At 40.8% G+C, this 15,939-nt stretch overlaps 1 protein-coding gene across 20 annotated transcripts in view; it reads right to left on the bottom strand.

The window, feature by feature from the left end:
* TRIM2 (tripartite motif containing 2) overlaps positions 1–15,939 on the bottom strand; it is an 87,660-nt gene that overhangs the window by 36,059 nt on the left and 35,662 nt on the right. For 7 of the 20 annotated variants that reach the window (XM_071431905.1, XM_071431892.1, XM_071431902.1 and 4 more), the window contains exon 2: positions 1,775–1,956. In XM_071431905.1, coding sequence (XP_071288006.1) covers positions 1,775–1,908 — 134 coding nt within the window. In that variant the 5' untranslated portion in view covers positions 1,909–1,956. Of the gene's footprint in view, positions 1–1,774; positions 1,957–2,761; positions 2,820–6,494; positions 6,889–15,939 lie in introns of those variants that run through there. The other 13 variants (XM_071431908.1, XM_071431896.1, XM_071431903.1 and 10 more) reach the window with 7 other exon arrangements.

Genomic DNA, 15,939 nt, shown 5'->3' with positions numbered 1-15,939 from the left:
ACTTATATAAGTACATCAAACAGGCTTCTGAAGCAAAAGTGGTTATGGGGAATAATTTTTCATTTAAACCTTTTTTTACTCTGCCACATGAAAAAAAAAAGGTTCAATAAGCAGACATCATTAAAAGAGTTACATGTCTTTTTGGGATATTCCTGCAGTTGATCATGCTTTCAGATGCCTACTGCATGCTGCTCACAGGACGTTTTATGCAGTAAAAATTTTGAATTTATCTGATAAAGTCTGACAGACATGAAGTTGCATCAAGTATTTGAGCTTGTGCCTTTAACTGACTAACTGGTGCTTGACCCTTGTCTTTCCAACAGAATCTCCTTTAATAACTTGTTTGTGGGTTTAGTGTTTCAGAGGTAAAACATGGTCCCAATAAAATCAAAGGAAATTTTTTCATCTATTTCAATTTGGAAAGTTATTTGGCAGCTACCCAAAATCAACAGAGCTTTCTTTAAGACATGGGGAACTACCTGCTACGTTATCACAGTTTATGTTAAGGGGAGTTTTGGAGGAAATTTTTGTTTGTGTTTGATTGGGAGGGCAGTGTTGGTGTTTTTCAGAAAAAATAAATTTCACAGAGTATAAACCTGACACAAAAGTTCAGCAATCAACAATATGTACAATATGCACCAGGCTGGCCCAGGTGAGACTTAAGGCCACTTTTGGCCTTGGAAATGAAGTTAACACCTGCCTGGGCATGCAATATACAGTTGCATGCACTATCCTATGTTCAGTATGGTCCTGTAAGAGGATTACAGTGAAAACCAGAAGCTAACCTTAGGTTTTATGCATGAACACAAGTCAGGAAACTTAACACATGATGGTGAAAATCTTGTCTCACTGACTTCAGTAAGAGTTTCAGTGCTACCTTTTTTAATGCTGGGATTTCCTATTGCTCTGCAAAAGACCATTTCATCTGACACTGGCAGAGGCAGAGATCCACAATTTTTCTTTCGCCCTGTGCAAAATTAAAGATTCACACCACAATTCTTCCTAAAAGGTGGAAATCTCCTAAATTAAATGTGTTCACACCACATACCATTTATAAACATCCTACTGCCATTCAATATACAATCCAGAGTTGCGTCTCATCATCAGATTAAGAACTAACCGCTAATTCTTCACCTAACTTTTCTGCAGGTGCCATATTTTCCACAATTTGATGGATAATGCAACATTAAAGTGTCATTATGCACATGCAGTTCATTCAGCCAAAGACAGTAAAAGGCAGGTTGGTTTATCACATCTCTTTCCAGAGAGTTTTCCCACTTCAGTCAACCAAACTGCAGAATAATGAAGACATTTAATCTTGGGTTATTAATAATGTATATATCATGTCTAACTCTTGGACATTAAAAGGATGGGATAATTACTTATTGAATTAGTAAATCAACAAATATTTTTTTTCTTGCTTCCAATTACACGATAATCAGAATAAATTTGAGACCATTAACTTGAGGTCCAAATTCTGGCTATCATCACCTTTCACACTGTAGTAACCATATTCATTAGTTTAATTGGATTTACTTTTTGTTTACTCTTGCATAAAGGGAATGTATTCCAAATATGCCACTGCTGTCTCTTCTTCCTGCATGACACAAATATGTTTTTCTACATCTCTGCCTCTCCAGCCTTCTCAGACTTTATCATGCCTTAACAGGACATTTACAAGTAAAGGGAAAGTCCTGTTCCACTAAAGGATGCCTTGTCCTGTGCTTGCAGCACGACACAAATCCTGAGTTACCAGCATGGGGAAAGGACTTACCTCTCACAGAAAGTGTGCAGGCAGGGAAGTACTTTGGGGTTCTTGTAACGGTCCAGGCATATGCTGCAAATCAGAAACTGCTTGTCAATCTGACGGACCACAGGACTTGGGATGTTGGAGCCTTCACTGGCCATCCTAGACCACTGACATATGGGTCCTGTTCCCTTCTACCCTGCGCACTGCTGGAGCAGGGTGGGAAAAAGAAGAAAAGAAGAAAAATGGCTTATAAACTCAATGAAATAAAAAAATCATTGACAATTCCACTCATGTTTTATCCTTATGCAGGAATTCATACTTCCATATAAAACCAAAACAAGAAAGAATTAAACTTCTAAAATGGTTTATCACTGATGACAGCCAGGGAAACAGTCAGCAACATCTACAACACCTCTGCCTCAGCATTCTGGAAAGGCATGCTGCCTCTGGACCGAAAGAGTTACGGGGCTGTCTGGTTTTAAAGAAAACCCATGATGAAAACATTCTTGTGCCAATAGGTTCAGCCAGTACTAACAAACATCGGATTTCTTACATCTACAGTACTGCTGGCAAAATGCTCAAACTGGAACTGCACCAGCCAGTCAAATGGCTGCATCACAGACAGAGTTTGAAAATTGTTCACCTAACAATTTTTTTCCCTTGTCGGTGCTGGTATTGCCAAAAATATCGTAGATTTTGACTTCAGGAATCCCCCAAACCAGACAGCCCCTGGGAAGGAATGCTCAAATTCTGCATCACCAGTAGGGATGAGGTAGACACAATGAAAATCCTCATGATAAAAGAAACGGAGCAAAGAAGAGGCAACTGATAGCCACTGAGAATCAGCAATGGCAGGGTGAAGGATATGTGAAGCACATCCAAATAATAAATGCAATAAAAATGTCATTCTAGGCAGAACTAGTAGTAAGAATCATGTTTCTAGGACTGAGGATTCTTCATAATCTGGCACACAAAGCATGAAATAAAAGGCTAAGAAAAAAGTCTACTAACTGTTAGAATTAAAATCGCAGGTTAAAGAGATGGCAGCAGGCTTGGAACGCCTCCTGTCCTGGAACAAGGCACAGGGAGAGAAAAACGTAGGTTCTTTTCAGCTGGAGATACAGATTATAGCCAATAATAGAAAAGAGAAGACAGGAGGAAAAGGATGGAAGCAACCACAGAAAAAAGTAAACTGCCTGCTAAAATAGTTTAGGGAAACCTGGCAAGCAGAGTCCCTGGCAGGGTGGCCCAGCAGGAACTCCTGTCCATCAGCATTTCTAGCAGGCTGAAGTGCCAGGAGGCACAGGCGCGACTGCCGCAGCACCGAGTTCTGCCAGACCTCCCGCACCCACAGCGGAACTGGCTTCTCTTCTCTCTGAGCTGCAAGCCCAGCTGGCCTTCTTCTCTGCAGGTACACTCCTGAGGGGTCTAACTTCTTCCTAAACAATTTCTACCCCTTTTTACTCACCCATTTCAGACAATTTGAGATCTAGCTTGAGGGCAGTTCAGGCTTTCCAAAACAGAAACAACAAGCCTTCTGCTGATCATGCTCAAAGGTCATGCAAAGCATTCTGCTTTGCATGACCTGTGTAGCATTTTATTGTTAGTGTTACATTAGGTCTTCTTCCTGTGCTTGAATGAACGGCACACTACACTGCCTGAGTTGAACCCATGCTGCTCTTCCTGAGCTGTGTACTTAGCCATACTGGTATGTTTTACTTACTACACTGAGCAAGGGGCTATTTCTAGGATAATGACAGTGATTATGGATCATAAGTCAGCTCTACTGGCTTCCCTGATAACAGGTTCCTGGGGCATCGCCTCCGTGTTAGCAAATTCAGCAGCATAAAGTTATTCACAGTTCAAATACCCAACAGCAGTAACTGACATTTCATTCAATGGAAAACACTTATGGCAGGTCCTTTTGTTTCCTTTTTTACCGAGGAAGGGGAAACTGCAATTATAAAAATTGCTCTAGTACTCATAAAATACCATGTTTGTTCATGACCCAAAAATGCATGATTTCAGGATTGATAATATTTGCATGTCTTTTTCATACTTCTTAATATTAAAAAAAAAAATGCTTTCCCCATAGTAAGATAAAATGTATTATGTAAACACAAATTATGTTTTCCTATTTAAATGCCAGAAATCACACAGAATTAACCTTAGGAGATCAATTAGCAAACCACATTACTTTTGAAAAGCTTGAGTTAAAGGTGGCTTTACAAGAAGTGGAACCAAAATATCTGGCTTTTACAAAACAGAGTAGAAAGACCAGACAATCAAATACCCATTAATGTATTCATATATTTGGCAGCATAACATGCAGAACATCAGTGATGTGTTTCAAAAGGAAAATTCATTTTACCACTTACACAGCTGTGTTTGCCTCCCACTCTCCCTCCCCAAATGTTAGAGGCAGGGACTCAAATAAAACAGGGAAGATAATCAGAAGCAGGAGGATTTCTTATCAAAAGCATGGTTTCCAAATTGGACACACCAACAGTATAATTTTTTTGTTATAGACTGAACATAAATTACTGGAAAAAGCTGTACTTAAGATATGAAAGAATAGGTCTCCAGTGAATGCTGCCTGTCATTTAACAGAAGAAAGTTCTCTAGCAACCAGGTATTTTCTGTATTTCATCTTTCCCTTATCAAGTAAAGCTATAACAGCAAATAGTGCTTACACAAGAAAATCTGCTGCTGGCTGAAAAAAATAATATTGATTTAACCTGGTTTTCATATTCGTTTTTCACATTCCTCCAGTGTCACCACAAAATCAAGTAATTCTTAGCATTTCGTACACAAATCTCACGCCAGCTACTTTATTTTTCAAATGCTCCCTTTAAACTTTGTCAACAAAAGAAACCATCAATGATTCAGAAATAAGTGCTATTAATACTCTGTATTTTGTCTGAAATGCAGCATGCCATGACTGTCATTTATCCCCTGTGTTCACATAAACCAGATTTAAAACATGCACCTGGAAATAGAATTTCATCTGTATATTTCAAACTTTGGCCACTACCTGGTACAACTTCTCACACAAATAGTCCCTTTAAAAAAATCTTTTGAGTATGGGATTTTCAGGATTCTGCAGCTTCTCTAAGAATTCCACCTTTGATGTAATCTTGATGAATGTGATGTAGCTATGAGAAGGATGATTTTGCTCATTTACTCAATGAAAGCAACTGTACAATCAAAGAGTCTTTGAAGAAAATCTGAAGATTTTAGACAACGTTTTTGAATTTCATCAGACAGTATTTTTTGATTTACTGCTATGCTTGCAGCAGTGTAAGTTTTAAGTGTATTAGCAGTGGGAGATTTTGCAAAGTAACACTACTTTTACAATAAAAATCTTTTTTTTTTCTTTTGGTAGCATCTTGTGAGCTCAAAAACTGCCAGAGTGCTTTTCAGAGGTTATGTTTCACAATCAAAATAGAGCAGCCAAAGCATGAGCTTCGAAACCAGGGCTATCACTTCTCCATGTAGTCACACTTCCTAATTTAAATATGCAAAGCTAAAGGACTAGGAAACATTGCACCAAACAAGACATAAGCCCCCACTCATTTATCTGTCACACACACACACACTCAAAACCAAATTCAGGTTCGCTAAACCAAGTGCAGTAAAGGGTTCTGAAATTTAATCCCTTTGTCACCCTTTTGAGGCTCAAGGATCGCTATCGTCCCAGCCACCCCAGAAACAGCATTACTCTTTTTCCTTCTGCTTGGAGATACGATTTTCATTTAAAATATACTGGACAGCAAAAAAAGGAGGAAACAATGGCTCTCTAAGCTAGTGGAAAGCTTTCCCCCGCTATGCATACATGCCTTCAGGAAAGCCAGGGTGTGGCCCCACCCATATGAAAGGAACTTCCTATAGCACTGGAAAAGGAGAAGAAGAAAAAAATCACGTTCGGTATAACAAATAACGGTTCCAGAAGAGTTGTTTCAGGTAAATAGAGACACGTAATAGAAAAATGCACCCTTTCTACAGGTATCCTCAAATCAGCTCTGGAACTCCTGAAAATTCTCTCTTAGTTTCCCAGCCGAGAAAAGATATTGGGGAATCAAGTAACTGTTCATTTCACAGGATTTTATTCCTAAAAGAGCAGAATTCTGTGTTACAATACACTGCTGTCTCTGAAATCCACCCAGTCAGAGCTGCAACTAGCTTGAAAGTACAGCCTGAGGAGAACAAATTGCTTACAGCTTATTCATCCTCTTCTTATCAATGGTATTCACAACCTACAGGGTCTATTCATGTACAATGAATGAATAGGTTTCCAATGGCAACGTTTCCAAAGGACCAGTTAGGCCTCCAGAGCCATAAGAAAGGGTGGGGAACCTCAATAATGTTGCTTCAAGGACTGGGAGAGCGAAGGCTTTAAAGTGCTTAAAACAGATAGATCACCTGTCCACAGTCTGTAGGAATAAAGAACAGATTCAAGCCATTTCTAGCAGCAGCCCCCAGATTAGCCATTACAGAACACAGTGAGCAAATTAATAATTAGAACCGCCACACAGTCCACTTGTGTAAAAGGCTTGATAAGCTAAACTTGCATTCCTTTCTCTCCCACTCTTGCAATCAGTTTAGTGCCTTGTTTAAAACACAGCAACCCTCTTCATTCTTACAGCATGCAGAAATGTAATGAACAATCAGGGGCCAAAACAGGAGCAACCCAGCAGCAGCCACCAGGAATAACACTGAGCAAACTTGAGCATTTCAGACCTACCCATCTTTGTAGAAAAATAGCTTAATCAGTGCAGTGCTGAGGATAAAATCCTTGCAGGGACGGAGCTGCAGTTCCGCAGTAATCCAAACGAACAAACCATCATATTTCAAGCCTCACGCATAAGACTGCTAAGGAGTCCCTATCACAGCACAATCATTATCAGATGCACAAGAGATTTTGTGCTCTAAGGAATGACGCTCCATTCCATGAAGAGGACAGGTGGAAAGAAAAATGGAAGAATAAGAGGAGGCCCAGTGAAGTCGTCATGAATTTTTTTTTCTCCCTGGGTCATTTACAAGTGGGAGACCCCTTCAGGATTCAAACCAATCAATCTTTATTTAGCACATCTTTTTCTCACTCAGCCTGTGTAGAAAGACTGCAGCAAATGGTGCAAGGGATTGTGGGATGGGGATGCAGCAGAGAGCTGCAACCAGATTCGCTGGGCTCTTTTTTTTTCCTCCCTACTCAGCAATCAGCTGTTCCGAGGCTCCACGCACGGCCATTGAATTTGGTCACCAGAATGTTATTACAGGATTAGCAGGCGGAGACAGCTACCACTGTGCATCTGGCATGTCAATGCAGCTAAGAAATACATATGCAAATACTACTCACAAATCGGAAAAAGGATTTAACTCCGAAGGAGAGAGTAAGTATTACATAACACCCATTACCAGGACAGCTGCCAGAGATAAAACGAAAGCACTTTCGTTTATAAAGAAGATAAAGTTTAACACTTAATGATTCCACTCGGATTTTTCCAGGATTCTGGGTATTTCTTGGAACGTAATTCTTCCCTGCTCCAACTTTAAGAAGCAACAAAAGACCCCACAAATGCTCTTAGTCACTCTCCAGATGTTTAAAGCAGAAGCAAAGAGCCTCTCCGGAAAACTGTGCGACTAACACACAAACCAGCAGCAGCTTCTACTACAGAGCCATATATTTGACCTGACTCAGTCTCAAGTCAAATATTCAAGGCAGCAAGTAGTAAACTCATATTCAAGGAATTTGAGAATCAAAGCTAACAGACTGTTCAACTTTTCTATAAACATTAATGAAAAGGTATATTATTATTATTATTATTATTATCATAGTTAATCTATTTACTTGCTTACTTTTTTTTTTATTTCACAGATTAACTCTGATTTTACTCAGCTGTTACCAAAGAAATAAAAAAAAAATAAAAAATTGGTGCCTGCCATTTTTCAGCTAAGCAGAGAAGGTTGTTAAAAAGCTCCTTGTGAATATGCACACACTACTGAAGTAAAGCAACATAGAATTAGCTTTGTCTTCCAGTATAACAGCTGGTGGGTTTTGCAGACAAGGTAGTATTTGCATCTCTAAATACAGTGTATCTTTTCTTTTGAAAAAACCAAATCATATGCAAGTATTTCAGCTAACTGAGGCTAACAAAGCTTCCCACAAATAAAAGAACACAAAGCACCATTTGCATCAATAAGAAAACACGTGGGGCTTAAATACTCTCTTTGCCACCCCGACTTAATTAGGACAGATATAGCTATTTTAGAAGTTTAAAATGTTGTCCCAAGCTCTTTAAGCACGGTTTCCATTTTATTCCACTCTTGAATTGATGAGTTAAGTAGTATTAAAAATCATTTAGTGTGACTGAAATGTAATCTAAATTCCTATTGAAAATACAAATTCTGCACACATCCTTTACTTTCCACTTAATGATCATTTAGCCAGATCATTTTATGTATCAGGCAGATCCAGCCTGGTTTCCCTGGACAATATTCCCACAGGGTGAAGGCATGTTGTAATCCAGTTTATAATGAAACATCAGGCAGTGTGTGCGCATGTATCAGGGTTTGGGGTGCCTGTGCCAAAATACTGCCCCTCTAACTCCCTTAACATGTGCTGGACTCAATCAAAGAGAAAGCACAAGGTATGTTTCATTTTAGCTCCAACATTTAAGAGTAGCAGGCATCTGGACAGCAGGATTCACAGTTTAAAAGAAGGCCAGAGATTTCAGGCATGTTTTTGGAGACATAGTTTTTTTATCTTTGGTTCGGGGAGGTTTTTGGTTTTCTTTTTAAACTGTCTGAGGAATCTGTATTGCAAAGAACAAGCAAAAAGTTTCACTCCCACAACAAGAGGATCCAAGGCCTTTTATTTCTGCCAGTGGAACAAGACACTTATAACAAAAATCAAGAGATAAAGTTCAGGAGCGGCACCCCCAGAACTGAAGACTGTCGGACGGAAGCGTGCAGGTATAATTTAGTTGCTTGCTCATTTCTAACACTGCATTTACATACACTAAAACAGAATGACCAATATCACTCAAATTACTATCTCCATTTATGGTCAGTGGTAAGGACCACATACCCCTCTGAACTGATCCCATAACATACCTCATGGCCAAAGGACACTGCTGGAGCCACAGCTGCAGCCACTCTGATAGGGAAATACACCTCCAAAAGAGAGATTCCTTCAAAGTGCTGTTCTGTTAAAATTAACTCTGAAAAGTTGCCTGCTGACAATGAGCTGATACTCCACAAATTATCCTGCTTCTTCAACAGAACAAAAACGTGCTACTGTGGCAAGGAAATCGAGACAAAAGACATAGCATTTCTCTGAGATTTTTCTTGTTATGTGTTGATACGTGGGTTCCTTCTCCTTAGTGAAGAGGAAATTGATTCAGTCTTGCACTTTACCCCCATAGCAGTTACAACCAGACTCATTCAAATAGGTTTATTGTATGTGTATGTCTTTTGTGCTGGGAGATGGGGGTGGGGGGTGGTCATTATATGCTTTGTTTTGTTTGTTGTTTTTCTGGTTTTATTTTAAAAAGAATAGGCTACTTTTCCTCAGAAAATTGCTGCATTTCATTGTTGCTGTTGACTTATCTGTGTCACTGCTGACTACTGAAGAAAGTTCTGGAGAAGAAAATACATAGTACATGCCATCTTTGTTGTGCCATGGAAGAGTGATCAAGCTTCTCTTGTCATCCCTTGTAAATGTCCTGGGTTTTGAATAACTTATTGTTTCCCCTGTTACAAACACAACCTGAATTCATATTCTTAGGGAAGTCATGATTATTAAGCTACCAAAAAAACTCAAAGTTAACTTACGGGTCATATGTAGATATTGATAATATTAAATAAGTCATCCAAACACTCCAAGTTAAGACTTATGGTCTGCACTGAAGCCTATACTATAAACTGACTGAATGAGAGTAGTCTAGCTCACCCTGCTGTACAAGCGATTTTAAGGTCAGCAGAAAAAAAAATATTGGGTTAGTTCAAACTAAATGACCAGCTAATACAGTCCTGGCAATTAAGGCTGACTGAAAAGTAAGAGATGTGAGAGACCAGAAATCAGTTACCCAAAGCCAACATACTGGAAATGAGGATTAGATTAGGAACACAAATAGCATAGGATGGGCTGTTACAGCCATCACACAGCTCCACACATCCCTAATTTGACCCTGGTGCCAGGAGAGCAAGTGGGGTGAAACAGCAAAGTTTTGTCATTGTGGAGCCATGCCCACAACCAGGAATCAAGGGGCCTAAGTCTTCCTTATGAGCCGGCGGCCTCTACCTTTCACTGCTGCAGTTGTGAACCCATGCAGACCCAGCAGCTTCCAGAGAGCAAGTGCAACTTCCAGCCCTCACTCCACATCCTCCAGCAGTCCAGGCTGTAGCTCACACCCTCTGAGAACAGCAACAGCGTCCTCCCATGTGGATTTGTAGCCAGAGAGCATGTCTGCCCCAAAAGAAGCTCTGCTAGGTCCTGGTTCCCCCCCACCAGCCACAGCCGTGAGCCATGGTCATTCCCTCATCTTATGATCCAGCAGAGCAGATGCTTTTTCCCAAAGCTTGTGATCCAACACAAGGGATTTATCAAAGCCTGGGAGGCAAACAACTTGAAAGGTTTGCCTGGGATGTAATGCTGGAAACTTTCCCAGCAGCCCAGCACCCATCCTCCTATGACTTTGCCACCCTCTTTTATTTCCTTCTACCTTCTGCTTATGCCTAGTTTAGCTTGCCAAGGTTGCGGCTTTTGCAGCACAACTGCAGCACGGCTGGGACAGCCTGGCCTCCCTGCTCAGCCAGCCTGAGCCTTTCTGGCAGGACTGCACTTCCTGCCTCTCTCCACCACTCAAGTTGCAAGTCAGGAAGCACCAGACAAAATCTGCTTTTCTCCCCCTCGTGTTATTCTTTCTTTTCCCCCTATTGCCATTGAAGTGGCACTGCAGTCACCAGAAACAATCTCTGTATTCTGGCATTCCTTCTGCACAGCAATGGGCTGACCTTCAGTATCACTGTCAGATGCAGATGTCATGAATTAGATTTTTTTAAAATAGTTTTTAGCTGCTGAAGGCGAAGGAATAACAGGAATAGTAGCCACTGCTACAAATTAAAGCCTTGCTTAATAGGGTTACATGTTTAATGATTTATTCTTTTTTCTTCCTCCTTTCCCCATCCTGTAATCAAAGCTCACAAAAGAGTGAGCTCCTGAAACGTGGGTGGACCTCTTAAGACATCACCATACTAATGCTTTACACTCCAGTTTGTGGAGGGAAGGTTAGGGCTGGCATCTAATACCCACATTTATTCTCTCCTCATCCCCACAACTTGTGCCTCTGCAGTAGCCCTTCTCCACCCCACTTTGGAGGTGAATAGTCCTGCTTCTATCCCCAGAGACCCTATCTCCCAGCTGTCCTGTCTTTGGATGGAGAGGGGACCTACTGGTGGCTGCCCGGCACACACCAAGGGACAAGTTTGGCAGGTTAGAGCTTGTGTGATCACACAGTCATCACCAACTGAGAGGTTATTTGTCTGAGGTGTTCAGTACCTCTTTTTGAGTTCAGGGTCTTGCACAATAAATTCCAAAACAGCCGGAACACACTAAATTTACTGCACATGAGACAACATCGCATGGACGGGCATCCATGAATCCTCAACCAAATACCCCAAATTTTCAAAAAGGAGATTTCAAAGAGAAGGGGTAGGAAATTAATAGGAAGGACACATCAAGGGAAAGAAAAGGATAAAAGTATCAGATTAAATTACAGCATCAGAATTGTAACTTAGGGCCCTTTCCATGTTTAATAGAATGTCATATTCTCAGGGGAGCTCCTAAAAAAAATCTGCAGTAAGGTATGTCGAAGTAATTATTTCAGGAACTAGATGTTATGCAGTCATAAGTAAAAGAATTTTAAATGTTATACTTGGCATCCAAAGCAGTAAGAGCATCTCTACTGAAAAAACCCTTCCCTGACTACCATTACTATTACCATCACCCTTACATTTACACATTTTTGACTCTCTAGGTCCACCTATTTTGTGAACACTGACAGGTCTCTGTTCAGCCTTTATAGGTACACAGGCACAAATAAAACCAAGACAAATAATTAAAACTGCACATGAAAACACTGCTGCTTCCATAAACATCTGCTGGGAAATGTTACTTGAAATAAAAGTGCTCCATGAAGGCTCCACACTAATTAACTGTTAACACTTCCAGGAGCAGGAAGACAGGCAATAGAGCAAAAAGAAGGAGGCTGATCAGGAATCCATTTGGAAAGAGGTCCTTGGTCTTTTCTATGTACTATTAGATATAAGATATGTTGAAAAATGCTCTAGGCATTTTCTTCAGAGTTGCTGAGCAACAGGAAAAAAACAATAAATGCAAGCAGAAAATGTTCAATGCTTTTGGTACTGAGCTGTATGGTGAAGATTGTAGAGACCATCCCCTCCACTCCCTCCTGAGACTGGATCTGCCCCACACTGCATGTCCACTGCAGCTCTCACTTTAGGGGAGATAACACACTTCAGGTGCTGGAGTCTAGTCACATATTCTCTGATGACCACCAAAAATGACTCTGTTGTTTCCATTTAATTCAGTAGGATTTTGGTGAACTAGCATGAAATTCAAATCAGCAAGGGAGAAGGCTGCACTCAGCAATCATTACAAGCCACGTAACCTCTTCACAAAATTAACTTAAGAGAGTGCCAATCCTTTAGATTGTTTTTCTTGCAGCCTTCAAAACTCCCACTTCCCATCAAATATAACACATGAAATACAACCTAGGAGGTAAAGAAACCCAAACCACCTTAGGTGTCTCACAGCAAGAAACAGGAGATAGATTCTAAGTATTAAAAAAAGCAAAAATGGAGGCAGAAAGGGAAGGAATTATCATCTTAGCACAAAAACACATATTGGAATAAGGACTAAGAAGGAGGGAGAAGAAAGAGCTCCGCTCCAGCATGTGAGCAGCCTAAAATCAGGTTCACATCCTCTGAAACATTTATATTGTTTAAACACAAAATATTGGTTGCTGCACCTCCATATTTACCTTAGCTGTTGAGCAGTACCCACCTCATTTTCTTGTCCATAGCCCAGCAACGATGTTAACTTTTATATCTGCCAAGTCTTCTTCTGAACCAAAATATCTTTCAAAAACACAGCAATAAGTCTAAACATGTATGTGGTCGTTGGGTTCAGAGAAAACCTTGCTCAAGCGTTAAGTGGCAGGCAGAAGTTTACCCAGGCAGGCTCTTTATGTTGGCAAAAGTGCAATGCTGAGCTTTCACAGCAAGTAGGTAAACACATAGCTATGTGCAGCAGGTAGTCTGGCAGCACCAGCAGTAGTGAGAAACAATGTCAGGACAACCTTGGCAAAAGGAGCTCTGTGGGTTTTAACAATGGTTGTGGGCACAGGAGCTGAACAGCCCAAACAACTGTAGCAAAAAGCCATCTACAGCTCTCGGTGGGAGCTCAAAGTGCTCAGGGCTCGAGCGTGCCAGCTGTGACGCTGTGTCCTCCACCTCCACACTCACAGGGACACTCTATTTGACTTTCCAGTAGTCAGTTCCAGCAGTTCAAAACCTGGAAACACCCAATGGCTGAACTTCACGCAGTAAACATGTCCTTCCAGTCTTCAGCAAGGACACTCATTTGCTGATTGCCCGCCAGCGCTCCTCTTTAAAGAACTGTTGTTATTGGAAATAGCTGAAACCTTTCCACAGCAGGGATTAAGTGCTCCCTGCACCTTGTGCCTTTCCTGCAGGAATGCATCAATTCCCAGCATGTGCTTCCACAGCAGAGTTTTACCACAGCCACAGTAACATGTGTTATCTGCCTGCAAAGTCCATCAAACCCCTGGGTGGGCAGGATCCCCAGACAGTCCTACCAAGTGGCCACTCTGGCTCAGCCCAGGCTTTCCCCAAGCCTCCTCCCTGAAGTACAGGGTTTTATACATGACACAAAGCTGTCTACCTTTACCCTTCATCTCCAAAAACAACTCTCCTAAGCTTCCTCTTAGACATCTCTTGCAGGTTCAGGCCAGATGCCCAAAGGCCCTTATGGGGTATTGCTAGGCTGCTCATGAGCAAATGCTCAGCTCTGATGTAGGTTAGATTTCTGCAAAAATTACATTCTCAGGAGACCTTGTACATGCGCTCCTGCATGAATGTCAGTCTTTTCAACTGGCATCACAACTTAAGAAGCAACAGCTAATGAAAGAGGAATAAAGCAGAACCACTCATATGCACAATTTTAAGACTCTCCCAAGCTGAACTGGGATATACAGGACATTCATTTCTGCATGAAAACACATCCTTTTTGCGTTACAGGAAACCAACTACATTTTTGTGTACATGAAAAGCAAATTAGGAGACAGTATCAGAAACTATAATATAATAACCATGTGAATGCATCTGTCTGTTGAACAAAAAAAAGGCACTTGGAAAAAAAATCTGGCATCAGGAGAGATAAGAGCAATATTGTCTTAAATCAACCACATTATCACTTGGATTGTGATAGCCCCTGGAGATCTCTTTCAAGTACCAGAATCCTGCTGTGATAGGCACCTGCTACACAGCATACAAGCTCCCTTGCAAACATAGGTAACCTGCATCTTAAGGCCAAACATAGTTAGACTGTTGCTATGTAACTGAATCTGTGACACTAAGCACTTTCTACACTACAAAGTAAGTTTGCATAGCCAGCCATCAATTTAGATAAGGACTGTCTTTGTAAAGAAAGAGGCGCAAGACAGTGGCTCATATAGTATGAAACTCCTGCAGTCAGGAATAGGGGCAGATCTTAGCATCCTCTTTCCTTTGCAAACTCTATAAGTGGATATAAGAACTGCCTGAGATTTTAGGAATAGTCCTTGTGATAACTGTGACAAGATGCACCATGTTGTTACTGAAACAGATTATACACCTAAGTGATAAAACCCACGAGAGGTGTATGCAGAGTAACCAGATGTAAGCACTGATATTACAAGGAATTGAGAAATCCTAGTGGAAAGCCAGTTACAAACAGGACATAGAGACAGCCCTGCCTCAGGTACATAACTTCTCTAATTCACATTCCACAGTGTGCGGCTCTTAGGACTTATTCCAAATAATTTAAATGCTTTTGGAAGGTTGATGAAACAGTAGTCATTAGGTTTTTGGCAGGTGGAGTCCACTTGAGTTAAATCTTATTCACAATGTATTGTTTTTTCGCTATTTGTATCTATTGTTTCTTACTATTCCTTTTTACAGGCCACAGACGAGAAGCCTCTTTTGCAGATACCAGTAATGTGCTGGATAATTCTTCACCCTGTGAGCTATAAAACCCATTGTCCAGGGTGCTACAGTTGTTAATATTTTACAGGCATTTGAGGAGAGTGGGACAAATTCCTGGTGAGTAAATTTATTAAAGACACCACCTCTACCAGGAGCAGAACTGGAAGCACAAATTATTGAATACAGAAGATCATTTTGAAGAGTACCACAATATCTCTGATCCATTCTTGTGCTCTTCTGTAGGCATCTACTGTCAGCAACCATCCAAATTATAAGGCTAGGCCAGATTTACTTTTGATTTGACCCAGACAAACCTTCAAATTACTCAGAGCAGACATCACAGGAGCCTCATATTAGCCACTCCCTTTTGGCATAGTTAATTGCCATGAATGGCTTTACAGGGCTGCTTCTTTGCAAAAAAAAGGGCCACTTTGCAAAGCTGGGCCATTTAGGGATGTCAGGTGAAAAAATCCCTCAGACATCTGCCTTATTACACCACTGTTGCATGAGAAATGCCACTTAGGGCCTTTAGCATTTAGTTTACCCATTACAAGTCACACAAACAAGACTCCCAATAATGGTGAATGACTAAGCATCACCCCAAGCAGAGAACCTTTTATAGTGAATGCAATAATAACCTAGAACTTCTTTTCCCTCTTCCTCTTACCTTTTCAAATTTACTTTATCCTTGAGAAAAAAAAAGAGACTTCCAGTGATATTTCCTTTTTCTGGTTTCTCTGCATAGATACTCTGTATTATTAATGTATTAAGCAATGTCATAGAGCTTGGGGAAATGATGCCTTGATCACTGTCCTGGTTCTTCTCATTTAAAAGCTGCATACCTTCATCATCAGAGGTCCCTTCAGACTGTGCACATCTTCAGAGCAGGCTGTTCAGAGGAT

Source organism: Agelaius tricolor, unplaced genomic scaffold, assembly GCF_023055355.1.
Source record: "Agelaius tricolor isolate 1412-34295 unplaced genomic scaffold, bAgeTri1.0.p SCAF_8, whole genome shotgun sequence".
NCBI classification, from domain to species: Eukaryota; Metazoa; Chordata; class Aves; order Passeriformes; family Icteridae; genus Agelaius; species Agelaius tricolor.
This window is presented reverse-complemented; position numbering and strand designations above follow the sequence as displayed.